The sequence below is a fragment of the Nannobrachium achirus genome (genome assembly GCF_963921795.1).
Source record: "Nannobrachium achirus genome assembly, chromosome: 4".
Taxonomy (NCBI): domain Eukaryota; kingdom Metazoa; phylum Chordata; class Actinopteri; order Myctophiformes; family Myctophidae; genus Nannobrachium; species Nannobrachium achirus.
The window spans coordinates 21,130,774-21,158,187 of record NC_137813.1 but is presented as its reverse complement, the minus strand read 5'-3'; the positions used below and the strand labels follow the sequence as shown (position 1 = coordinate 21,158,187).

The 27,414-nt window shown below is 42.4% G+C and overlaps 2 protein-coding genes across 3 annotated transcripts in view; both read right to left on the bottom strand.

Annotated features, from left to right (window-relative positions):
* crebbpb (CREB binding lysine acetyltransferase b) overlaps nucleotides 1-1,177 on the bottom strand; it is an 81,569-nt gene extending 80,392 nt beyond the window's left edge. For both annotated transcript variants that reach the window (XM_080724801.1, XM_080724802.1), the window contains exon 1: nucleotides 326-1,177. In XM_080724801.1, the coding sequence (XP_080580927.1) occupies nucleotides 326-413 (88 nt within the window). In that variant the 5' untranslated portion in view covers nucleotides 414-1,177. The remainder of the gene's footprint in view (nucleotides 1-325) is intronic.
* Nucleotides 1,178-8,113: 6,936 nt separating this feature from the next.
* The window catches only part of LOC308282750 (adenylate cyclase 9), a gene marked incomplete at both ends in the record, with an annotated part of 84,243 nt that continues 64,942 nt past the window's right edge, over nucleotides 8,114-27,414 (bottom strand). Inside the window, 8 exons of the mRNA XM_080723138.1 lie at nucleotides 8,114-9,500; nucleotides 10,549-10,691; nucleotides 12,126-12,285; nucleotides 12,806-13,014; nucleotides 18,292-18,394; nucleotides 19,540-19,673; nucleotides 20,392-20,550; nucleotides 23,822-23,932. Of these exons, the coding sequence (XP_080579264.1) occupies nucleotides 8,114-9,500; nucleotides 10,549-10,691; nucleotides 12,126-12,285; nucleotides 12,806-13,014; nucleotides 18,292-18,394; nucleotides 19,540-19,673; nucleotides 20,392-20,550; nucleotides 23,822-23,932 (2,406 nt within the window). The remainder of the gene's footprint in view (nucleotides 9,501-10,548; nucleotides 10,692-12,125; nucleotides 12,286-12,805; nucleotides 13,015-18,291; nucleotides 18,395-19,539; nucleotides 19,674-20,391; nucleotides 20,551-23,821; nucleotides 23,933-27,414) is intronic.

Below are 27,414 nucleotides of genomic sequence, written 5' to 3'. Positions count from 1 at the left end.
TTGCAACTTTGTAACTTTGACGTTGTACAAATGGAACCAAATGGACCCGCCCGGGTCCATTTGTACACTGTCAAAGTTAAGGGGAGACCTTCACATTTCAAAGTGGATTTCAGGGACTCTCCTAGGGGTCCTTTATGGGGGTCTAAATCGACCCTTGCAAGTTTGTAACTTTGACAGTGTACAAATGGAACCAAATGGACCCGGACGGGTCCATTTGGTTCCATTTGTACACTGTCAAAGTTAAGGGGGAGACCTTCAACATTTCAAAGTTTCAAGAACCACCGTTTGTGGGTGGATGCATGCATGGTTCGTTCTCCTCACTCACCTGGACCATCAGATGCTGAGAGAGCAGGTGAGTTGAGCTTGGCTCTCTTGGCACTGGGGGGCCCCGCGTCCAGCAGGTTATCAGCCATCCTGGCCGCGGTGGTGGTGGTGAATGATGATGGTGGATGATGGGATGAAGTTTCAAAGGGATCCGTGAAATACTGGCAAGTTATTGATCGATTATTAGCGATTTTTCTCTTCGTGATCGTGAAGGGGCAGTAAACTGGTTCAGGCTGAAACGCTTCAGGCTCCACCGCTGTCTCAAAAAGAGGGCAACAGCGCCACCACGCTTCGACAGTCACCCCATGATAATCCAACACCCAACACCCACATCGTTATCCGTAATAATTTGCGTCCAAAAAATGATTATTTCGGCTCGAGAAAAATAAATTAAAATAATTAAATAATATTATGCGAAGCGCAGACGCGTCCCTCTCGCCGTATGCGGTCGGTTTCGCGTATATAAGGGATCATTTTTTTGTATTATTATTTTTTTTTTTCGCAGCCAAAGTCAACAGCCTTTTAAATTCTCCTTTGGGTTTTAATAAAAAGAAGATAATTCCACAGATATTTTCTGTGCACCGAGTCGATTCTCTGGACGCTGTCTGCCGGCGAATACATGGGGTCGGAGCGGAGATATACGGCGACAAGCGGCGCTCTCCGAAGGGGAAATCACACATACGAGGGGCTCTGGAGACGACAAAAACCCGCTTAATCCTCACATGTTTGCGACGATTCTCTTCGGGAGAACAAACGCCGGGCTTCTCCGTGCGAAAAGGGGGTTCAAGTCCGGTCTGGCTCGGCTCGGATGGGTTTTAAAAAATATAAACGCTCCGCTGAAATCCCGATTCGGAGCCGCGTCAAGATGGCGGCTGTTGATTCCTCCGATACAAAAAAAAAAAAAAAAAAGTTTTTTCTTTAGGGGGAGGGGCTCTGCCATCACGCCCTTACGCAAACCCATGTCCCACCATGCGTCATGTGCACGTACGTGAGGTAGCCTCTAGGGGTGTGTGTGTGTGTGTGTGTGTGTGTATCATAGACTGTAAAAGGTATGGATGTATGTATGCATGTATGTGTGCGTGTGCGTATGTGTATATATATATATATATATATATATATATATATATATATATATATATATATATATATATATATATATATATATAAACCCTATGTTGTGTTAGTTAGCGCTGTATAAGTATGTTTCAACAAATGGGCCAAACCTACCGGTATACTTATAATTGGAGAATTTCATTCACTTGATTATAACGGCTACAAAACTCGACTGGACAAAGTTTCCCCAAAAACCTCACTTTATTCAATTTTTAAACTTCATTTGCATGCCTCAGCGTGCTATATACAAAAGGAAATCCCATGGAGAACAATTCATCAGAACTTATAGTATTGTAGGTGTAGGTTATACTGACATACTGCCTACAAACACATATTAGAAGAAGTTCTCATTTTAATGAGGCCAGTTAAAGCTGCAAACCATAACTTCTTGTGTGTGAATAAAACCTTATTTTGACCAATCTGTGGGGTATAGGTTAATACAATAATTACAACTAACACAGGTTACTGTTGGTCGCCCTATCTTCTACTGAGAAATGCATATCTTGTGGCACTACTGGTATTGCACGAAAGCTCTATAGCTCAGGGGTCTTCAACGTTTTCAGGCCAAGGACCCCTTAGTTGAGAGAGAGAGAGATGAAGCAGGGAGGGACCCCAACAACCTTTTCATAGATTCCATATAGTTTAATTGTTTGACAGCACAATCATCAGTATATTTTGGATTCATGTCAATTTGTGTTTTCAGATATTTAAACACTTGAACCGTCAATGCTTAATAAAGTTTACCGTTCACTATGTACTTAGTTTGCTCTTTTTCCACTCTACACCAAACCTCTTTGCAAACAATAGCGATCTACAAGCTCACAACGCCTCGCAGCGCGAGGTGTTGTGAGCTTGTAGATCGGCTATTTTTGGCAAAAGTTATAAGGACACTCAGAATAAGGACACTAGGGTTCAAGTGGTTAAAGGGAAGACCACCCATTTTCAATATTGAAAAATTCATTAGTATACCTTAGAGGAGTTGTGTGGAAATAGAAAAAAAGTTCCTCCCCTTCTGTGTTGCCTAGAACTGGAGAATTGATTTTGGGGTTTGTATTGCAAAGTACAAGGTGTGATGTCATCAAGTCTTCCCCTTTAATATAAAAAAGGAGAAAAAGGTTTCTATGATTTGGAGGACCCCCTATAGTAACTCTGAGGTAACCCTATTTGAATCTCAGGTAGGACATATAAGTTATGGATTGCACCTTTAATTAAACGAAACACCGGGGGGGGACTCTTGGTGTGATTGAAGAATTATCTGTCCTGATAAGTCCTTTGTTTCTCAAAGGGATTTGGTAAAATGGACTCAAATGTCCAAATCCAGTTCACATCCCTGCTTTGATTTATGCTTAATTCCTTCCATAACACCGTCACAGTTTCACAAACACTCTTTACACACATGCAGGCACAAGTATTATTCCAACACTGTTCTAACTCTCTCCTCCTCCATTAAGGAGCTAATAATCAAGCACATGCATGTATAAATAACAGAAAACGCTCAGACACTATACAATAGAAAGGCATGACGTATGTACAGTACATAAAAGTGACTGCTTTGTGCAAAATGTTCATCATAGTGAATATAAAAATGGCCCATCATCAATGTGCACAACAAAACCAACAAATCCCCAGGATAAGGCAAAAATATCCACACAAAAAAAAAGTCTGAATGACTGCGATGACATTCTTTGGCATCAAAATATTTCTAATGTGCCATTGTCGTAGTTCATAAAATCACCTACATCTTAAAATCATGCCCACATACTTTCCCGTTTGCACTGAACTGAAGGCAGTGTGATACTCAAGTGGCAAGATGTGGTCTTTTATCCAGTGGTTCCCAAACCTTTCAGGTCGAGACCCAAAAGAGAGATTAGACGTTTGCCCGGGGCCTAAACTAGTGAAAATAGTGGATCTACAAGCACAAAACGCATCGCTTTGCAAGTTCCAGCGACATTGCAAGCTTGTAGATCGGCTATTTTTACTACTTAATTATTCTTATTTTGATGTGTTTGTTTGTTTTAACAACAATAATACGGGTAATAATAATAGTAATAATAATAAAATATCTATTAAAAAAGAAAAAACGTTGAAATTGTAAAAGAAATGGGATTTTTACCCACTGTTTGGGAAAACGTATCTACCCTGTCGTCCTTGACTTTCCCAAGACAAAAAGAAACAATATAATACATTGGATTCTTGAAGTCAATAAAAAAGATATTATTTGAAAGACATTATTAAAGTCCATGAGATTAAAAAAGGTTATACACTTTTCCTGGCACTCAATCATGACCTCTACTAAGCACTTTTCCCTTGATAATAAAAACAATTTATCAACTGATTATTATACGCATTCCTTTTATTGAAGAACTTGGGACTTTTGGGTTGTGTGCTCATAAGCGCAAAGTATATTTCCCTTTTAAACTCATGGTTTATAAAATTATTACATTAATTATTGCCCTTAAAAAACCATACCTAAGCATTATCACAGATATAAAATGCAAAGCCAAATACAAGTTCAACAGCATATTCATATATTTGTCAGCATATTCCCTTTGACTCCTACAATGCCAAATAATCAATAAAAAGTTTGGAATGATGGCTTTGAATGGCATGTATTGAGGACAGGGGATAATACAAATTTTGGTAACACCCAAGGTGACCGTTAAACTTTTGGATTTTCTTCTTCGTACATGTCTCTAGTTTATATTTTGGTATGATATCCCTTTCTGAGAAGTAGCTTAATTGATGTTATCACCCGCTAGAGTCGGTGTCCCATTAACTTTACATTACAGGGAAAAAAAAGGGAAAAAATAATCTGCTTTAAGTAGCATATGAGGGGTCAAACTAGGGGTTTTTCATGATTCTGAATCCATTGCAAGCATCTGTTTTGCACGAAAAACATTCCTTGCGCTAAAAACGACGGGTTAGTGGTTTGAAAAAGGAATGAAAAGTGATGAGTCATCACTTTTCACACATTTGAGGGGGCTGTTTTTGCCCAAGGAATGTTTTTTTTTGTGCAAAACAGATGCTTGCAATGGATTCAGAATCATGAAAAACCCCTAGTTTGACCCCTCATATGCTACTTAAAGCTGATTATTTTTTACCTTTTTTCCCTGTAATGTAAAGTTAATGGGACACAGACTCTAGCAGGTGATAACATCAATTAAGCTACTTCTCAGAAAGGGTTATCATACCAAAATATAAACTAGAGACATGTAGGAAGACAAAAATGTAAAAAACGTACGGTCACCTTGGGTGGTACCAATTTGTGAAAATATCAGTATTATCCCCTGGTCTATTGAGGAAAGGCACAGCTCAAATGTATAGAAGCGCTGTCTGGATGCATTGAGTTGATCATAATTCAGAAGAAAGTAAACATTATTCTAAATGCGTATAGTAGAATCTCACATGAAAACTACAAAGAAACAAACAAAACTGAGAGCAGATAATGAAATGTGGGGAAAATGGAAGCTAAAAGGCACTACCTACAGTATTGTTCCTATAAGCCAGTGGTTCTCAATTATTCTTTTGTTTTTATTCCCTTTACATTTTCTTCAAGATAGGGTCAAAGTGGTTAAACTGATGCTATAATTTAGCTTGGGACCCCCCAGGAACCCTCTCAAGGACCCCTACAGGTCCTGGGACCTCGCTTTGAGGAACCAAGCACAAAACTAATCAAATCACCAAACTAATAACTAAGACAAAAGTTAAGTGCTGCAGTAGAGGCAACAGTGGTGTAAAGTAACTACTGTAAGTAGATGTACTTAAGTACTATACTTAAGTACAAATATGAGATATTTGTACTTTACTTGAGTATTTCCAATTTCCAATACTTTTACTTCTACTCCACTACATCTTGGATCCAAATATTGTACTTTTACTCCACTACATTTATTTGAAAACTTTAGTTACTAGTTACTTTGCAGATATAAATGATTATATTATAAATTATACATTAATCCACTTCAGCCCTACTTATACGGAGGCTATTTGAAAATAGCCGATCTACAAGCTCACAACGCGTCGCGATGCACCGCATTGTGAGCTTGTAGATCTGCTATTTTCAAACATTTTGTACTTTTACTTTTGGTACTCTTTAAGTACATTTTGATGCCAATACGTTTGTACTTTTACTCAAGTACATTATGAATTCCGAACTTTTACTTAACAGAGTATTTCTCCATTGCAGTATTGATACTTTTACTTAAGTAAAACATTTGAGTACTTTTTACACCACTTGGAGGCAAATTGATTACATGATGCTAGCATCACATTTCAGTCTCGTCCCTCGTTAACTAAGAGATGTGTAATTCATGGCAACACTTTTTCTCTAGCTTCTGAGCACACAACCCTTCGCTGAGAGAGAGAGAGAGAGAGAGAGAGAGAGAGAGAGAGAGAGAGAGGTGTGTGTGTGTGTGTGTGTGTGTGTGTGTGTGTGTGTGTGTGTGTGTGTGTGTGTGTGTGTGTGTGTGTGTGTGTGTGTGTGTGCGCGTGCGTGCGTGCGTGCGTGCGTGTGTGTGTGAGAGAGAGAGAGAGCGCGCAAGAGAGAGAGAGGGAGTTCTCTAGACACAACTGGCATGAGATCCCTTGTATAGTTTTAAGTAATTTGATTCAGTAAATAATTAAAGCTACAATCCGGGTCTTATTTTAACAAATAAAACATTATTTTAATCAATCTATGTGGTAGAGTATGTTAAAGGTGCAGTAAGTGATATTCCTTTGTTAAGATTAGTCATAATAAATATCTTTGTATTCTGATAGCAAACATTGCTATAATGTTGGTTTAGTAATTTCCCCATGTCTCCAGCTCGTTAATAAACAGAAAATGCATGCATTTTCAGATCGGGATACCAATTTTGTCCAATCAGGAGAGACATTCATACAGGATAAACAAATATATGACACAAAGAAGTAAGCAGAGAAAATTGGATCTGATGAAAAAGTTTTGATTCTCTCCTGATGGGTTGAAATTGGCAAAACAAAACTAGGGCCCTAGTTGCACCACCATCTTTATTGTAGTCCGGACATCACAGCATTTATCTCTCTTCATCGGGAGAGGGAGACAACATAAATAAAACGAATGGATTGTACAGTTGCTTTAAAATGAAATCTACCAAGTTGAATTAAAGCTGCAAAAATGTTCTGTAGTAGGCCTATGGAGAGACACAAACACCTTTGGTGCATTGCATTTCCATCACAGTGCTATTCTAAGTTTCATGCCACTGCAAATACCAATAATCTGTTGCATTTGGCTTGCATTCATTAACTCTTTTTGAATTAATATTATTATCGATGGGGTCATTAGATTGACCGTTATGCTTTGTGTTCTCATAAAAATACAGTATAGCCTACCTAGAGCTTCTATCTGTATAGCATTTAGTGTAATCATCTAGATAGCTGCTTGCCCTAATTCATCTACTGTCACAGTTAAAGATGCTCTACACATACGGTAGCGGTGCCAAATGATAGAGAGCTACTGGAATATTCCTCAGTAAAATAAATAGCTTACACTTAAGAGTTCCCACAAGAGCCAAGAGCGTCATCAGGAATATGGCAAAAACATTGTACTAGCATCTGATGCTAACAGTTAGTCTCACATTTAATGCTGTTGCTGAAAGAGCATGCTAGCTAGGTCTAGCTTAGGCAGTGATACATCTGGACAGTGGTAATACAAACAAGTGTCCAAACCAAAGCCAGAGATAAAGTTGCTAAATCATCAAGAAGGATTTAATATCCTTCTCAATGACAACCCAGAATGCTTCCTTGTCCTACATTATTTTGTCAAATGAACAGCAGTTATACTTAATACCACACACACGCGCGAGCACGCGCATACAAACGCATACATGCACACACACATGCACACGTCCACAACACACAGGCCTCCTTGATCTTCAGACAGAATTGATTTGCCTGTTTTCTGGCTTTCATGAAAGGTTTTTTCATAAAGAAAAAAGAAAACATTGTCTGCAGCATTTCATGCCGGGTTTCTGTGCAGATTGTACAAACACAAATGGTACAACTAACTTATTTCCCTTTTCTTCATTGTGATCTCCCCAGTCCAACCTTTAATAAGGTCAACCTGTTGAGTAATTACCGTAATAAAGCTGCACTAATAGTTAACACTGTAAAATATGACAGACCAAAACGTTTAACCAAAGCATTGTTTTTTCGTTTTTTAAATAAAATGTTTGCACAGATTTTCCCTTTATGCCTCTTTACTTGGTCTACGGTACATATTATTCTATAGTATACTAAAGGCACTTAAAAGACATACGATGTACAAAATGCCAAACAAAACTCAAAGAATCAAGATTAAAGGTGTCACTGATAATCAAGTAGGTTAATGGGTGGCGATGGAATCCGTAGCAAACAAGAACATTTTCAGAGGTTGCCATCGCATGCTCCCACCTCCTACGGTTGTTCCTGACTTGCACGCTTCCTTTGGTCCAACCAGCATCCTGCACTGATAACATCACCCAATAAAACCATCGCCTTACCGCCAAAGATGACCTACTGGCTGACTGATGCTGAGAAGAGCAGTGTGGGTCTTTCCCTGTAGTCTGTGGAAGAACCAATTGCACACCAACCTATTTATGTAGATGCCAACAGGCAGGAACGAGAGACTAAGCTTAAAGGGCAGAAGGTACTGATTAAAAAGCGCCAGAGTGGAAAGCTCTTAAAGTTTGGTTAGCTCCCCATTGTCACCATCATAATTATCCTCCTTATTGCCACTTTCAACATCTTTCTGTGACTCTGCTGTGGAGTTTCGGGGTGGCTGGGGGGAAGGAGAAATTATAGGCTGTTTGATATCTGTAGAGGGAGTCGGCCCTCTGAGATTGGTAACGGGAAGAGCTGCCAGACCGGCGTTAGACGAGGAGCGCCTGGCATGACAATTCTGTGTAGAGAGACGTCTTTCATGTCCGTTTAATTTGTCGCCGGACCCCGCCGCCTCTCTTTCATGTGCCAGCAGGCCAATGCCTAGTCCCAGGCCGGTAGAGGAACCAGTGCCAGAGCTGTGTACAGCAGTATTGGTAGTGCCGGCAGTCATGTTAGCTGCAGTCACCATGCTGGCAATTTCATCTGTGGGCGAGCGCCCGATGCTTCCGTCCACCTGCGCCCGGATCTCGGGTGACACAGAGAGCTGGTACTGAGGCACGGGACCACTATCGCTGCTTTTGGGATACAGGAAGGTCTTCATCTGACCTTTGCCCTTCACATTGACCGTGCCACGGTAGTCAAATTCGTATTCCATGCTGCTAAGCACACAGTAGCTCTCCTCGCTGACCTGGACGCGACACTCCACACCTGTGGTGTCCATCCGGCTGGCGATGTTGACCGTGTCGCCCCAGATGTCATACAGGAGCTTAGTTGTGCCGATCACGCCTGCTGTTATAGGCCCGTGGTTGAACCCGATGCGAAGCTTGAAGCCGAAGCCAAGCATGTTTTTGTTGAAGTCGTCGACCACGTGCATCATTTCCAGAGCAAAATCAAACAGTGCCCGGAGATGGGCGTGGGGGTGCACCGCGTCTGCACACTGCTGTGCATTGAGTCCAGCTGCTGCCATGTAAGTGGCCCCGATGGTCTTTATCTTTTCAATATTAGAGAAGGCCGGCTTGCGCAACTGCTCGTCAAAGTCTCCGATGAGCTCGTTGAGGACACGATAGCACTCCTTGCCGCCCTCATAGCTCTCCTCGTAGAACTCGCTGAAGTTGACAATGCTAGCGAAGATGACGCCCACGTTGTCGTGGTTTTTGGAGTAGCTCTGAGTGACTTTGAGTTGCTCCGCCACGTGGATGGGGATGATGTTGCGCAGCAGCCAGTCGGCCTGGTCCCTCATGTTCTGGATTTTGATGCGGTGCTGGTCGGCCTCCACGTTGCCATGGTAATGGAGGCGGTAGCTGACCTCAAACTCACGGTTGAGGAACCACACCAGCAGGAGGAGCAGGAAGAAGGCCACGCAGGCCTCTGGGGCCAGCAGGGCCAACAGGGGACTGGGCACCACGTCTGCTGGGCTGTCAATCACACTGATGGAACCGTTGCTGCTGTTGGCATGGTCACCTGGCCTGGAGGGCAGAGGGAGAAAAAACAATGCAAGAAAACAGAAAGGGCAAGGAGAGAACAAAGAGTAAGGAAAGTCTCTCGAACTGAAGACACAAGTAAGAGGATGGGGAAAGTGTATTAGTTCCCCTAAACATAAGGCTATATACAGAGGGTTGTGAGAATGTGTTTGCTGCTGAGAATTCATGTAGGTTACGACCACATTTACAACATTCCATCTGCTATTTTTTTGAATAGCCAACAAGTAACATCTAAAACGACACGGATGCTTTCCCGGTTTTAATGGGTTAAATCCCAGAGTGTAAAATGCAACGAAATAAACACAAGACATTATACTCACCAGAAAAACACATTGTTGCCAACACTGAAAGAAAAAAAAAAAAAAAAAAAAAAAAAACAGTTCTAAATTATCTGTGAATGTAACAAAACTGCAGAGGCAGTGAATCCGCTATAACAAATTAATCATGCATATAGTACTAATTTAACCTTCAGTATATATAGACCGATTTCTCGGAGCAGCAACCATAACTGCAGTGTCAAGCGGTACCTATATGTTTGTGTCCGGCTGTGCACCGACACCACAGCTCCACAGTGCCAGGAAAAAGGTCTATACTGTACACAGCATCGTTCTCAAAGTGGGGTCCGGGGAACCCCAGGGATCCTTGAGGGAGTTCCAGGGGGTCCCCAGCTAAATGATAGTTAGTAACCAAATGGACCCTTATGGGTCTGTAACTGTGTGTGTACATTTGTACACTCTCAGAGTTAAATTAACATTGATTTTACAATTTAAATTGGGGTCCCAGAGATAGAAATGCCATTAAATGGGGGTCTGTAGCCTAAAATGCATGTCAAACTAGGGGTCCTTGAAATTAAAATAGTTGAAAGAATCACCGCTAGTACTGCTGTCTTATGGGGGTCTCTGGCATTTCTTTTCAAATGGTGGTCCGCGGGATATTAAGTGACAATTTGGGGGTCCTTGACATGAAAACGTTTGAGAACCACTGCTGTATGGGGCAGGGAACTCAGGGTGATTACTGTTGGTAGAGATGTTACCTGCAGGGGGTGCTGAAGAGCAGCACCAGGAGCACCAGTCCCACCAAGGTGGCCAGGCCAGAGCGCATCCAGTAGGTGAGCTGGCAGAAGTTGCAGTATTGGATGATGGCTATGATGACAGCACAGCACAGGAACATGGTGGACTAGACAGGTGCAGGACAGAGGTCAAACATCATAAACCCATCATAAACCCATATAGACCATAGGGCCTTCAAAGTTTTTCAGGCCAAAGACCCTTTAGCTCAGTGGTTCTCAAACTTTGACAGCTTATAAATGGAACAAAATGGACCCCAACGAGTCCATTTGGTTCCATTTGTACGCTGTCAAAGTTACAGACTTGTAAGGATCAATTTAGACCCCCATAAAGGAACCTAGAGAGTCCCTGAAATACACTTTGACAACCACTGCTTTGACATGAAGCAGGGACGACCCACACTACATATTGGATTCATGTTAAATGTGACCTTCGGCACTTGGTTTGCTTTCTTTTCCCTGCACACCAAACCTCTTCGGCGAAAATACATAGCCGATCTGCAAGCTTTGCTATTTTCGGCTAATGTTCTCCCCAGAATAGGAATGCGATGGTTCAAGTGGTTAATGTGGAAATAAAAGAATACAGTTCCTATCACACCAAGATTCTTAGTATCTCTGAGCACCCCCTAGGGGTCCCATTCAGCTATTGACACTGGACATGCAGTGGTGGAAGAAGTACTTGGATGTTGTAAGTAAAAGCAGCAATGCAAATAAAATCCCTGCGTTCAAAATTGCACATGAGTAAAAGTACATGTTCATGTTGACCGTTCCTGCAGCAAGGCTGGCGTGCCAATAACCACGATAATGCACACCCTCTTGTGTAATATTGATTAATTATATACTTTATCGTATGACTGTAAAAGTTCACAACATGATGAAACATGTTGAGAGCCTGTCTCAGGGTTCCCACGCATTTTTTACCAATTCATTTCCAAACCTTTTCCAAAACATTTCCAGAATATTTAACCCAATTTCCAGGACTATATAACAATAATTCAGCTCAATAACAAGTCACTTACTCCTATGCACAGTGCCCAAAGACAGGTAGTGTATGCCAGTGGTTCTCAACCTTTTCAGGCCGTGACCCCCGAAATCATATTTGAACTGGGCACCCCGGCACCCTGACGAGCACTAAGAGTTGAGGAATTTTGTATAACACGGTTTTATTGTGAAAATAGCTGATCTACATGCTCACAACGCCTCGTGTTGCGAGGTGTTGTGAGCATGTAGATCTGCTATTTTCACAATTTCTGCCTCTAATATTTGACAATTTGGCCAATGTTTAATTTGTCAATTTGAGGTATTAACAAAATCAATAACCAAAGACAATGCATAGCTATTTTTTCCAGGACCTTCCAGGACCCTTGATCAATTCCAAAACTCTCCCAGTACTGGAAAAATATTTTTCTAATTTCAAAATATTTCCAGGAATTTCATGACCGTGGGAACCCTGCTGTCTACTCTACACTGTCTGGAGGTGTCAGGTGGAAGGACCACCTGACAGCGTCAATATGCTCCATATCATTGCTGACAGTCCTTATCACCTGGAGGGAGAGTTGCATGTCACAGGCGACATGGGAGAACACAGCCACGGCCGGTAAGGACACCAGAACAGCTCCTATGAGGTGACGTGGCACCCAGCCTGAGATGGCCCGCATCAGCACCAGAGTACAGCTCAGCACACCGTCAAGGTAGAAAGCCATGCTGGGAACACAGGAGGCACAGTTTAAGCAGAGGATGTCTCAATCCATGTGAGATTGAACACAGTGTTGATTTTGTCGACAAAAATATGACTACCTTTTTTCGCTGAAATTTAAATGGGGCTATGACTCTGAACCCCTAGTTGCTCCCGGTGAGTAGGTTGGTGCCTTGCATGGTTTCCTCTGCCACCGGTGTATGAATGTGTGCGTGAATGGGTGAATGTAATGCACAATCTATGTAAAGAGCTTTGGATAAAAGCGCTATATCAATGCACCATTTACTGTACCATTTAATCTCCTACATCAAATGACAGCACTATTTTATACTTCGCAGCAATGTCGTGCAAACACAGTGGAAGTAGCCAATCTAAAGCTGAAAACATGTCGCACAGCGCCGACTTTAGTCGACTAAAACTAGACTAAAACTAAAGCATTTCAGGTGCCTTAATAATATGACTAAAACTGAATCAAAATCCGCTGTCAAAAATCAACACTGTTGCATTGACCTCCACCCTCTCTCTCACCGTATAGCCAGCAGCAGCGCCAGGATCTCCAGGACGGCGGCGACAGCGGTGAGGACCAGGGCGGTGGTGGGCAGGCTCTCCTGGGCCAGCAGCGGCCGGAAGAAACAAGCCAGGGAGAGGGCCAGGAACACGGAGCAGCACAGCAGCATGTCCAGGAAGGAGCTGAACGTTGGGCTGGCAAAGGTCTGCACTGGAGCCTGGGTCTCCACCTGAGAGACCACGAGGACAGGAGGACAGTACTTAGGCCTAGAATTATTGAATGCTTTAACCAGTGAAAAATAGCAGATATACAAGCTCACAGCGCGGCACCGAGTGCCGCGCTGCGAGCTTGTAGATCTGCTATTTTTGAAAGTCGTGAAAAGTCGTGAAAATGTGTGCAAATCTTTGAATATATGTATTTTCAAAGCGAACGTTTGTAACTCAAATTTTGCTTCTGGGTGGTCCCTGGAACTAGATATTTTGAGATGGGGGTCCGTGGCCAAATAAATATCATTTTGGGGGTCCTTCACATGAAATGGTTTGAGAACCACTGACATAGTAGTCTCTCAAGAACAGACTAACTGAGCTCCAGTTAATTGAAAAGGACCTTTTCTTTGACAATGGCTGGCCAGATTGCTGACATAGAAACATAGGGTTTTCAAAAAATCTTAGAAGGATTCAAAAGACACTTATAGAATCGGGTCAAAATTCTAATTTTCATGATTTTTCAAAAATAGCAGATCTACAAGCCAGTGCCGTACTGCGAGCTTGTAGATCTGCTATTTTTCAAAAGTTAAAGCTATACTATGTAACTTTTTTAATAAAACAAATCTTAAAATTGTCCTAATTATTAAATCGCTAAAGTTTTAGAACACCCACTCTGTTCATTTCAGCTCCCAAAGCCTTTTCTTTATATGTGTTCTACTGAGCCCTGGTGGCCGTGACCGGGGCTGTTTTTCCCGGCAAAATTACAACATATGCATCATTCTGTACACGTGTCTCCCTACCGGCCAATCAAAGCCCAGATCATACACTGCCGAGCTCTTCAGGAAATACACTGCAGTGTTTACACTGGGCTAGGAGTTTAGCATGTAGCTCCCCAACCGAGGCTCGTAGAGGGACACGAAAGACCTCTTTGGATAGGTCTCGGCGAGGCGAGGCGGACGCGGTGGTCTGAAGGCCCGGTCCGCGGCGAAAAGCAGACGCGACCGCGGTTTGCTATAACGCTACTGACCACTAGTTGAGCAACTTACACAGTATAGCTTTAAAGCATAAAATAATGATACACAATAATGTGTACCCGTTCTAAATGGGTTAAGCAAAAGTATCATCAGCGAACATTCTGTAAAGTGTAAAGCAACACGTTGTGAGCTGTGGATCAGCTTGAGGCTGTAGATGTGCTATTTTCAGAGAAGAGATAGAGGGAAAAATGGACAGGGCCTATTATAGAGCCCTAGGGAACTCCAGCCAATAAGTTTAAAACATGTCATTGACGTTGCAGGGTGACAAAAATGTACCAGTCCCTACTGGCTGATTAGAAATGAGATAAAGCACCCTGTCTTCTGCCATGGCAAACGGCGGCACTGGCCACAGCGCAACTATAATTGCTATTTTCCAACTGATGCGGTTGTCATTTTCACGCCCAGTGGCCATGCTATTTAGATACTAAATGATTTTTGTGCCCCATCTAATGCCAATGTAGGTGTTGGTCTTAAAATTAGGTGTAGTTTGGCGCATTGCTATATTACACACAGAGAAAATAGTAAAAATGTGATTGCTTTTTCGACCAGCTTAGTAAAGTTTGTCTTAACTGCCGACGCAGTGACGATCAAGATATTTCCTTACTTTAGGTAACCATCGCATGCAGGGCTTCCGATTCCCAGAGCGTGCAGCCGCACATCATGCTTTAAAGATTTGATTATTAAGTTGTTATGTCAGCATGTCACTGATGTCTATTGGACATGAGGAGATATTAAGCTAACAGTGTACTGTGAATTCTGACCTGCAGCACATACCGTACATCTGTGGAGCTGGTCCACCTGTTTCAATCAAAATCCATCTGAATTCAACACTCTCATGTTCAACATGGTTACAGTCACCCACAGACAGACTGCTAGACAGCCACTTTGATTGGCAGTTGTGCAGAATGCTCACCCCCAAAACGTGATTTACAAGTCTGCGGCGGTTCGTGAGGGACAACCAAGGCATGGATGTGTTTGTGATGACAACTAATAACAGATTCATGAAAAAAACGAAAAAAAAACTAAACACTTTTGACCACAACAAATTGCGTAAGTTATAGGCTTATGGGCTCCACTCTATGCTAAGAGTGCTGCTGGGGTCTGCTGGGGAAACTGGATGACAGGGGTAATTCTGCAAAAAATAGACCCCCCATGGCCAGTCTTTTGGGATCAATATAAGTAGGAAAACGAGCCTATATGTTATTTAGTCTGGAGTTGTCCTTTAAGTAATAAGACCAGGCGGTAATTAAGATGTGCTTAATAGGGCCCAGAGTGCCCTAGCTTTCGTTATCTGTCTCTGCTCAGAAAATAGTTTGAGTCTCGTCCAATCCATCAATTAAATAGCAATGCGCACCTTCCCTTAAAGGGAATAGGAGAGGACACTCTGATTGGACCTGCGTCACAAGAATGCTCTATAAACTCGGACCAAGAACAATATAGCCGGGGGCCCAGTCCCTCATAATGGGAGAGGACCTGTGATGTTCTGCCGCACTTTTTATTTCTGTTTTATCTATTAGTTTGGTCATTAAGGTCCACAGAATGAGAGGCCTGGTCTGCCGGAAACATTGCGAAAAAAAGTTATGGCCATTTGTAAATTCGGTGTCTCATTGACTCCACTACACAGGAAAATAAATATATATAAGAAAGAAAGAATATGCTTTACGTAGCATGTGAGGGGGGTTTTCATGATTCTGAATCCATTGCAAGCATTTGTTTTGCATGAAAAACATTCATTGGGCTAGAAAACGGACCAACAAAACAGTCCTCACAGTCCTCACAGTTCCATGAGCTTTTGGGCTTGTGGGTCCCTCACTAATAGTGTGTCACCCTTCAGGAAACCAATCAATCAGAATAGACAAGTCTTCATAGCTGCAAAGTGTAATGTCAAGGCTATGCCAGCAGAGGGCAGTAGGATCTAGAGAGACGAGGAGAGAGAATATTAAGAGGTCCTGCAGTGATTTCTCTTTGCCGCAGTCCTGACTGGTCTGCTCGTGGCACAGTTTACAGGCAACCCAGTGACACGCAAGCCCAGTGCACGCACACTCCGGATGCACACACACGCACACGCATGCACGCACGCACGCATGCACGCACACAGACACGTACACGGCGCACATGCACACACCCACACAGTGTGACACCCCCTCTGACTCCACCTGCTAGATTTGTGCTTGTACCACTCACATACACCGGTGATAAAACTGACGGCATCCTCCGATCTCGTCGGTTAAATCTTGGATTATGTCTAAATACAATTCCTTGAGTTGGCTCCTTTCAGTAGCTGTGTCTGCCTTACTGTTGCCTGGTAGTAGCAAATGGGGACTCATGTATTTCCCAAGTAGTTTGGTTGACAAATGGACGGTTGACGCCTGAATTTCCCCCATGGGATCAATAATGGTCTAGTCATCTGTCTTGTTTGGCTTGAGCATTTGTTTTTTTTAAGGCTGTGCTATAAAACAGAGGCGTCATTTCAGAAAAATGAGAGGGTGGCAAAACTGGCGAACAGCTCAAGAAAAATGAAAACATAAAAAAAAACATTAGCCTTTGCCCTAAACAACCTATGGTTGCCCTAAACAACCTATGGTTGCAGACAAGAAACTACGGTATGTGTCTTTAACGCGTGTCACATGTACTGTAGATCGATGAGCGGGATTCAGATGCTGTAAGTAAACATAATTTGAGGTTAAATTGTACATGCTATCGGGGCTTGGCACTTGCCAACACTTGTTAGTTGTTTGTATTAGATATGAAATACATTTTCAGTTTTCCCTCAATAGAGGCCTTGCATTAGTGTAGTAGAGAACAATTACTGATCAGTAAAATATCGAGTGACTCGAGGAAAATGTTATTATTTTCAAAACAAATCTGTATGATACAGGCATCTTGTCGACAGGTTGACAGCTGCACACGCAGACACATTTAAACTCTCTCCATAGGTCTCTGATTCAAACAGGGAAAGGAATTGTTGTTGCGACACATTAGATTAGAGACTGAAGAAGCGAGACAAGTTGCGGTTGGAAATAGCAAGGCTGGATTTGCAACCTTTTTCCAAGGATTGATGAGAAATCTCCAAATCTCCAGGTTTTCTCATGGTTTGAGTGACTCTAGGAACAACTGGCCAGATGCTGACCATGCATGATCATCATGTCACAGTGTGTTTACCAGTAGAGCCCAACTTGCTCTCAGTGTAGAGGAGAGAGAGTAATATTCTTCTGTCAAGTCTGCAGTATTAAAAGCATATAAACTTGTGCCTGAGGCCTAATGTCAGCGTTTTTCCTTTTGGTAAAAATGAGAAAAGCAGACACATTTGGAGTTTGCTAGAGAGCTGATCACACATTTCAATCTATGGCAGTGGTTCTCAAAGTGGGGGTCCTGGGACCCTCTCAGGGTTGCTTGAGTTGGGTTGGGTTCCAAATGGACCCTAACAGGTCTGTAACTCTGAGTGTGTACACATTTGAACACTGTCAGAGTTAAGGGGGTTGATGAAATGAAAAGGGTTTAAAATCACTGATCTGCACTGTTCTTCGTTGGATATTAATACTTTTGATGGGCTATGTGACATCTGGAGCAATTTAAAAACTCAAGTTCCAAACGGCAATGCTACTTTAATAAATTAACACGACGTTAGAAACACTCTGGAGACTGCTGCCTTGGCAGATGAATAATTGAACGCATAAGAGTAGTCGAGATGCACGCACGCACGCACACACGCACGCACGCACGCACGCACGCACGCACGCACGCAGCAGACATACAAAGACAGATGGAAAAAGAGGAGATGAGAGGGCTAACATTAAGGTGAACGGATTTACCACAGAAAATGTTGAAGTCGAGTCTGCGATGCGTTAACTGACAGACTGAAGGATTAAAGCGTGCATGGCCGTGCACACTCACACACACAGGCAGGCACGCATGGTGAAAACACACACACGTGCACGCACGGACACAGACACACACAACATACACAGATCCACGAAACATACACACATCGTCACTGTCGGGCAGAAACCTTGTATCTCTGAGTTTCAAATATGTATGTTTTTTCATAAAGTAAAGCCCTGCTTCATCATACAAGACTGTTGTGCAAAACTAGTGAAAATAGCAGATCTACAAGCACACAACGCCTCGCGGCGCGAGGCGTTGTGTGCTTGTAGATCGTCTATTTTCACTAGTTTAAATCGTTTCTAAAATGATGAATACAAAACGGACGGTTTTGGACATACAAGGTTTCCACCCGACATGTCTGCACAGCCATCCTCCACACACCTCCTCCTGGTAGCTGGTGCGATAGGCCGACTCCAGAGTCTTCTCCAGGAAGGTGTGGCTCAGCATGTTGATTGGCGGCTTGTAGAAATAATCCTTCATCAGACTGTCGGGAGGACGGAGCACAGCCAGCACAGAATACAGATTAGGTCCTCTAAAGTAACACAGGTCCGCCGTGACACTTTAATAAACATGAACTAGAGAGCCGAAACCTGAGAATCCCAGAACCAGTGGTGGGAATGTACTTTCTTTTTTTTTTAAGTACCAAAACTGTAATATATAAACTAGAAATACTGTTCCTACGAAACAGTGTGGGCTTCATTACTTCATTACTTCATTCATTACTTAAATTGGCACTTTAGAAATGTGAAGACACCCTCTATAACTTTATGTTAAGTTAAGTTACATTAAGTTAATCACCATGGGACACCCCAAAATAATTGGGGGGTCGTGTGATGTGATGACGTCATCAAACGATAAAGTCGACTTCAGCTCAACTTTTTACTGAGTCGAGTTGACTTGCAAAAATCACAAGTCATTAATGCCCTAGTGCGTCACACCTTTCCCCCTTGCCCCAGCAGCTCCCACCTTGTGACTCTTCAGATGACAGTAGTACTGATGAAGAGTGGAGCCAGTGTGTCACAAGACAACGGTGACTTTTTTTTACCTTTGAGATGACCTTTGAGATGACCTCTGTGAAATTATTATAGTTGTACTAGCTTTAGCTTGAGCAGAGCTTTCATTAGACCCTAATATGAAGGTTCTATGACAATGTAAAAAAATGTTTATACCAAAACTTTATAAGTCAAGGTTATTCTCCTCAAAAAAATTACCGACAGTACAAAAGCAGGGCCCTTAGCCAATGAGGAGCAGCATTCTTGGTGATATCACCACCAACAAGTGCGACCTGAATAATGACCAAATGACCTGAATAACAACAACACCCACATGAAATCTTTTCTAGGTATCTTTAGATAAGCCTACTAAATTATATTCAAAATCTATCTACTAGTAAGACGCCTCAGGGCGACATGGCCAGTGATGTATATCGGACCAGTTACCCATATGGAGACTGCATGATAGTCAACAATGTTATGTCAAAACATGCCCATATATGGGCATTACCAAATATGGGCATTCCCAGATATGTCCTTAATATTGATGACATTGGGACATGAACGTCCATGAATTCAAGTCTCCATAGACTCGATAGGAAAAAGGATCATTTTGGGGGTGACCAGATCACTTCACCTGTCCTCTTTGATGACGTCCACAAAGTGGGCGTCGCTCCTCTCCCTGAAGTTCTTGGAGCGCAGCGGGATGAGGGCGGAGTGGTCCATGCCCAGGAGCGCTGCTCCTCCGCCCCACGCCTTCTTCTCCTTCTCCTGCAGCACAGCAGCAAGGGTTTCATTTAGTTTGAGTCATATCGTTGTTGTCGGGTGGAGGAGACCTTGTATGTCCGAAAACCGTTCGTTTTGTATTTATCCTTTTAAAAATGATCTAAACTAGTGAAAATAGACGATCTACAAGCACACAGCGCCTGGCGATGCGAGGTGTTGTGTACTTACTTGTAGATCGGCTATTTTCACTAGTTTTATGTGACTTATGTATCTTATGTGACCCTGCTTCATCTTGTGTGATAATAAAGCAGGGTTTTACTTATCGAAAAAAAAAACTCACAAATTTGAAACTTACAGGTGATACAAGGTTTCTGCTCGAAGTGACGATATAATCTTTTCAATAAAATTGTGTTTAGTTTGAGTCACATTTAGTCACTTGAAATGTTTTGGTCTAGTTTGAGGTGACTAAATATCACATGGTTTTAGTTGACTAAATCTACAGTTGATTTTGTTGACTGAAATGTGTCTTGGCGGGCCTTGATGGTGTCGTAGAGGCAGATTATGCACTTGGTTGCATGCTGAAAATAGCCGATCTACAACTCTTGTAGATCTGACATTTTCAGAGCGCAACACCCGAGCGCAACCAAACATAAAATTACTTCAGTTTTCCTGGATCTCTTCTCCACAATAGTTCCTCCCTAGCATTTCAGTCTAGTTTTTATTTGTCAATATATTTAGTTGTCATATATAGCAGCAACCCTACCTGCAGCATCTCGCATAGGGACGTCTGGCTGGTGGTCAGCGGCTCCTTGCGCTGCGCGGGGCTCAGCAGGCCGTTCAGGGCCTTCCCGCCTCCGCCGCGCCGCACGGACACCACAGAGGAGGACGACGACGACGGACACTTCTGAGACGAGGAGGAGTCCTGGTGGGCAGCGGCGGGAGAAAAAAGGTACTTGAGTTTCTTGCTTAAGTAAAAGTATCAACACAGCAATGTAGAAACACTCTGTTACAAGTGAAAGATCAGGTTTTCAAATGTATAAAATCGTTTGACAATAGCAGACCTACAAGCTCACAATGCGTCGCGATGTGACACATTGTGAGCTTGTAGGTCGGCTTTTTTCAAATGGCTGAAATGTTTACAGGACTGGTTAATGTTTTGTAAGAATAATCTAAAACTATAAAGTAACTAGTTACTCAAGTTTTCAAATACATATAGCACAATCTGCCTCTGAGATGTACTGGAGTAGAAATACCTCAAGATTAAGTAAATGTACTTAGTTACTTTACACCACTTGCTGGTGGGGAACGTAGACAAACTAGACATAGGACCACAATGGAAACAAGTCTCCAAGCCGAAATGTCTGACTGTACCTCGTGCTGTTTACATTTCTGTCTAATAAAGCAATCAATCAACAATCAATCAATCAATCAATCAATCAATCAATCAAGTAAGCAAGCAATCAATCAATCAATCGTTCATTCACAGACCCAGCCATCCACAATGAACTAACTGCTCTGGGATTGTCAGAGAGAGAGAGAGAGAGAGAGAGAGAGAGAGAGAGAGAGAGAGAGAGAGAGCGAGAGAGAGAGAGAACAAGAGGAAACAATAGAGACATAGAGACAAACAGACAGACAGACAGTCTGAGACAGACAGACAGAGATACTTAAGCTTGCCATGCATAATCTTTTGTAGAACCACATATCTGTCAAGTCTTATTATTTATTCAAGATGATGAATGTTTAAAGCTACAATCTGGGACAATGTTTTAATGAGAAAAACAACATAATTTGAAGCAATCCGTATGGTAGACAAATAGGCCATAATTGCCCTACTTCCATGTTCACAGCCCTCCACTTTGCCAATGATATGCATCTCTATGGATACAGCAAGGGATGGGACGATATGAACATTTCATATCACGATTATTGTGACAAAAGAAATCGCGATTTACGATATTATCACGATAATCAAAATCCATTATCCTGGGGCGGAACATTTGCCAAAAAATAGCTGTGACGCGTTGTGAGCTTGTAGATCGGCTATTTTTTGGCAAAGACATATGATAGAAAAAAAGACTGTATCAAGTATGAAGTATCAAGTTCTAAGTACCTTTTACCAATTATAGGGTTTAAGTGGTACCGGATAATGCGGATATACAACTCAGCAAATAAAGGGTGAATTAATCCCAGTGCATGACGGAGGACGATATCACGATAAATGAAATCTCCACGATACGATTATCATAAGTGTTTTTTTATCACGATAAACGATAACATCAGGTACCGTCCCATCCCTAGATACAGCATGGCATTTACTGTAGTCTTGCGTGGCCAGACTGTTGCCTCCGCGATTTGCAAATGCTCCCGGCATACAGTCTGGCTCATCGAAAGAAGAACGATGAGTATCGGTTAAAGCGGAAGTGAAGCTTTCTCGTCACTTCCGTTTCCGTCTCACATCGCGCACATTTATCATTATATAAATAAAAATCATCTAAACATGTTTAGCTTGCTGCTTAGCAGAAATGACATTTTAAAATATATTTTCTTTAACGGTAATGCCCGTTTCCATTACTCGCCGTTCGGGATGCTGCTGTTCCAGACTCTATATAGCATTCAGAGATTGTGGAATAGTTGTCTGGCTACGCAAGACTACATTTACTGTAGAATGACTCTGCAGCAAACGAGCACATGACGGAGGCCCCAGTGGATTGATGACTTCCTCTATAGCGCGCTTACGGTGCTTTACTACGATCGCACACTGTAGCTGTGATTCATGCTACGCTATGTGCCTCTTATCCCGTTAGACCTGGAACGCATTATTAAGCATTATTACTTTACCCATGATTTTATGTATACAAGCTCACAGTGCGGCACCGAGTGCCGAGCTGTGAGCTTGTAGACCTGCTATTTTTGAAAGAAATAATATTTTTGACCTGATTCTATAAATGTCTTCTAAATCCTTCTTCTAAATCAGTGGTTCTCAAACCTTTTCATGTCAAGGACCCCCAAAATGACATGTATTTGGCCGCGGACCCCCATCTCAAAATATGTTGTTCCAGGGACCCAATACTAACCATTTCTATCCCTCCATGCAAGCACAAAATATAAAACCAATCAAATACAGTATACTGAAGATAACACCAAAACATAATTGCACTGGGACCCTAAATGAGGGATCGGGTCATGGGCAGCTCCTATCATTTTGGAAGGACTTTACAGGCCACGAGCACTCATAAAATATCCCAAATCATAAAACTCACTTGTTTGTGATAACAATAATTATGCCAAATTGTGGCCATGGTGTGAGGTGTATCGGGGAAAAAAACTGTTTAATCTATTCATATCCATGATCCAACATAAAATCCAAGATGGCACATCTCCCTTTGCTTCAGGGCTCTGTAACATCACGCTCAATGCTGACACCGCCACGGCACGCACGCACTCACGCACGCACGCACGCACGCACGCACGCACGCACGCACGCACTCACGCACGCACTCACGCACGCACACTCATTTATAGTAGGATAGAGAGGCAGGCTGCTTACACGATCCATTCAAACATACTGCATACTGGTACACATTTCCAATTTCTGCAAACACCAAGACGATATTCCTTTTGTGCGTGAGACAAATGTTGTCCTAGAACGTTGTAACCTCTAAGATCTGGAACACGCCCGCGTCGCGTTAGATTTTAATCACTTTAACCATTATTTTGTGCTTTAACTATTGAAAAATAGCAGACATACAAGCTCACGGCACGGCACCGAGTGCCGCACTGCAAGCTTGTAGATCTGCTATTTTTGAAAAATCTTGTAAATGTGTGCAAGTCTTTGAATGTCTTTGACCCAATCTTTGACCCGACTTCTAAATCCTTCCTCTAAATCAGTGGTTCTCAAACCTTTTCATGTCAAGGACCCCCACAATTACAGCTATTTGGCCGCGGACCCCCATCTCAAAATATGTTGTTCCAGGGACCCCCAGAAGCAGAGATTTGAGTTACAAAAGTTTGCTTTGAAAAATGTATATTGAAAAACTTGCACAACATTTTCAGTATACACAACAGATCTAAAAGCTCACAGCGCGGCACTCTGTGCCACGCTGTGAGCTCTGTTATTTTTCAATGGTTAAAGCATTAAATAAGTATAGGCCTAAACGGCTTAAATAAAATTAAATTATGTTTCAGTTTTCAACCTTGTTGCCGTTGTTCTTGAGGTCGTCATGGCAGCCGTTCTGCACCGCTACCTCCTCCACTGTCTGCTTCTCTCCGGGCTTCAGCACCCCGCTGCAGGACGGACAGACAGACTGGACGCAGACAGACACACGGACAGAGAGAGAGAGAGAGAGAGAGAGAGAGAGAGAGAGAGAGAGAGAGGGATGGAGCCATATGGTGAATCCACGAAAGAGGGCGGATATAAAGAGATCAAGTAGGACAAATGAGCTGAGAAGTGACAGATAAATAATTAAACTAAAGGGGGCAGTGCTGGAAGTGCTGGCATGAAGAGAGACAGACTGGAAATAATCATAAAAACCCTGGGCCAAGCAATCTAGACAGCCAGGACACCAAACCCATGTCTTTATCACTACACTACACTACACTACACTATAAAATAACTTGTCTTCATGACTGAGCCTGATTTAGAGATTTAGTGGTGGAATGGGTTTGCTCAGGAAACTCTCAGAAATTTGCCCTTTCATGACAAGCCAAGTCTTGTTGTTTTTTTTTTTTACCATCTGAGACGTTTTGTAAATATGAAATAAAAAAATTTGAGCAGAATTGTACAATTTCTAAATCTCAAAATAGGTAAAAATTACCTTTTCAGTCATGCGTGTGCTGGTTCTACTGGATCTCTTCTCCACTATGTCCCTCCATAACATTTTAGTCTCGTTTTTATTTGCTGACATGAAATTGGCAATATATTTAGTCTCAGTTTTTAGTCATCATAGCCTACTTTTCATTCAGCCCTCATTTAGTTTTAGTCAGTGAAAGAAAAAGGAAATCGAGGTCAACACTGACCTACAGTAATCTGGGACAAGCAAGAAATTGGGTACAATTAATGGCAGTGCCCATTAGACAAGAGCACCGACGTCTGACCTCAAAACCATGCAGGCTGGATAATGAAGATTTACTGTAGCGTTGGAAAACAGGAAATCACTGTCCACAATGAAGCAGGCACGCCTACAGGAAGAAGACAAGCCAATGCAACTCGACGTGACACTGCTTATGTGCGTCGGGTGGCAGCCGCATGCGTAACAGGGCAGTGGTCCTCTAAATTTCTCATGTCAAGTAGGCTTACGCGGTACACCGGTTTTATCGTATATCGCGATATCAAAGGACAATACTGATATTAAAAATGAATATATAGTGCCACTTTGAGGACCCCTGTATTAGACCACTGACCACCATAACTCTTGAGTTAAAAGCACATATGGGTCCATTTGGTTCCTAACTATCCATCATTCAACTATCCATCTGGGGACCCCCTGGAACCCCCTGAAGGACCCCTTGGGGTCCCCGTACCACACCTTGAGAACCAAAGTAATAGGAGATATAGTTGTTGTCAAGGAATTAAACGTTCCGAAAGGTGAAGGAAGGGGGCAAGTAAAAATCACACCCGTGTGAACTGAGCGGTGGTCGTGGAGGCTGCGCAACAGCAAAACAAATATATATATATACCTGTATATATATATAATAAAAAATATTAAAACAATATTAAACAAAATATTATTAATAAAATGCATGTCACTCAGGCCGCCACTGGTATCCATCCATCAGTGTGTGTGTGTGTGTGTGTGTGTGTGTGTGTGTGTGTGTGTGTGTGTGTGTGTGTGTGTGTGTGTGTGTGTGTGTGTGTGTGTGTGTGTGTGTGTGTGTGTGTGTGTGTCTGGTCTGGCCTGGCCTGGCCTGAACAACAGCGCCCCTCCCTTAACATGTGTGGTCAAAAAAGGTACTGTAGGCTATATACAGACCGACAGACACGCAGACAGACAGACCCACACACACGGCCACGTATCGGAGCGTTGTGACCACCGCTCAAAAAAAATGCTTCATACTGTGTGTGTGTGTGTGTGTGTGTGTGTGTGTGTGTGTGTGTGTGTGTGTGTGTGTGTGTGTGTGTGTGTGAGCACACACGCACACACACACACACACACACACACACACACACACACACACACACACACACACACACACACACACACACACACACACGTATAGATAGATAATTACATGTCCTATATTTCTTCCTTACACTCAAATGTCACTTCGCCTCTTTGAAGATGACTGGCTATATGACCCATCAGAGTGACCCATATGCCTGTGTGCTCTCACTGCATGTCTGTGTGTGTGCGTTTGTGCGTGAGAAGTGTGTGAAAAGCTTCAAAGCTGAGTCACTAGTTCTAGGAAGAGAGAGCCTGTGAAGGGTCTTCCATCATCCAGTGTGAAATGCCTTATTACCACTCCACGGACCGTACTGTTCACCCACAGACACCCCCCACACACACACACACATACACATACCAGTGGTGGAAAAAGTACTCAAATGAAGTATCATCAATACTGTAATGTCTGTAAAATACCAGAATTCAAAAGTACAAAGGTATTGGCACCAAATGTACCTATGTGTAATGTCCCATTTCAAGTTTTCAAATGTATAAATATTAGGGCTGGGATGCGATTAAAAATTTTAATCTAATTAATTACAGGCTCTGTGATTAATTAATCGCAATTAATCGCATTTTAATCGCACATCAATATTTGACCTGAGAAGCATTTTTTTTCAAGTAAAACACATTTTGTTGTACGAGTGAATCAACAAGTGAGTTTTTTAAATCTAAATTTCGCATCCACTGGGCCAAGCAAAGCGCTCTGATGGGCTACTTCTCCCTTTGCGTTTGTTTTCTCTTCTTGGTTGGTGCATCGCTATGATCAGTATGCCCGAAACTGAAGGTTCTGTGGTGCAAAAACTAAGTGCGATTAAAATGCGTTAATTTTTTTAATCGCGTTAATTTTCTGTAATTAATTAATCGCAATTAATCAGTTAAAGTCCCAGCCTTAATAAATATCTTTTGAAAATAGCCGATCCACAAGCTCACAATGCGCATTGTGAGCTTGTAGATCGGCTATTTTCAAACGGACGAAATGTACATGGTTGAAGTGGTTATGTTTTGTAAAAATCAAACCTCGGTTCGAAGTGGAGCGGTGAATTTGAGCAGCTGTACCCTATGTGAGTGAGTGAGTGAGTGAGTATAAACTGTGCCTGTGAGTGAGTGGTGAGTGTGCCTGGCCTGCACAAAACAGCGCCCCTCCTTTAACTAGTGTGTTGTGTGTGGCCACTCAAGGTATTGCCAGACTACGGACACGGCCGGCCAGCCAGCCAGCCACCCAGCCAGCCACCCAGCCAGCCACCCAGCCACATACCCACGGATATACCTGTTCATTGGGAGCGCTTTCACCGCTCCAATAATAATCAATCTACAAAGTAACTAGTAACGAAAGTTTAAAAAAATAAATGTAGTTGAGTGAAAGTACAATATTTGGATCCGAGATGTAGTGGAGTAAAAATAAAAGTATTGGAAATTGTACTTAGTTCCTTTACACCATTGGTTCTCAACCTGTGGGTCGGGACCCTCAGGGGTGTCCCCAAAATGTTTTGGGGGGTCCCCAGATGATTAACTTAATGTGAAACATTGTTTTCTCTCTCAACATAAAGAAACAAACATAAAGTTTAAGTGTATAGAGGGTATCTGCACATTTCTAAAGTGACAATTTAAATACTTTTTAATAC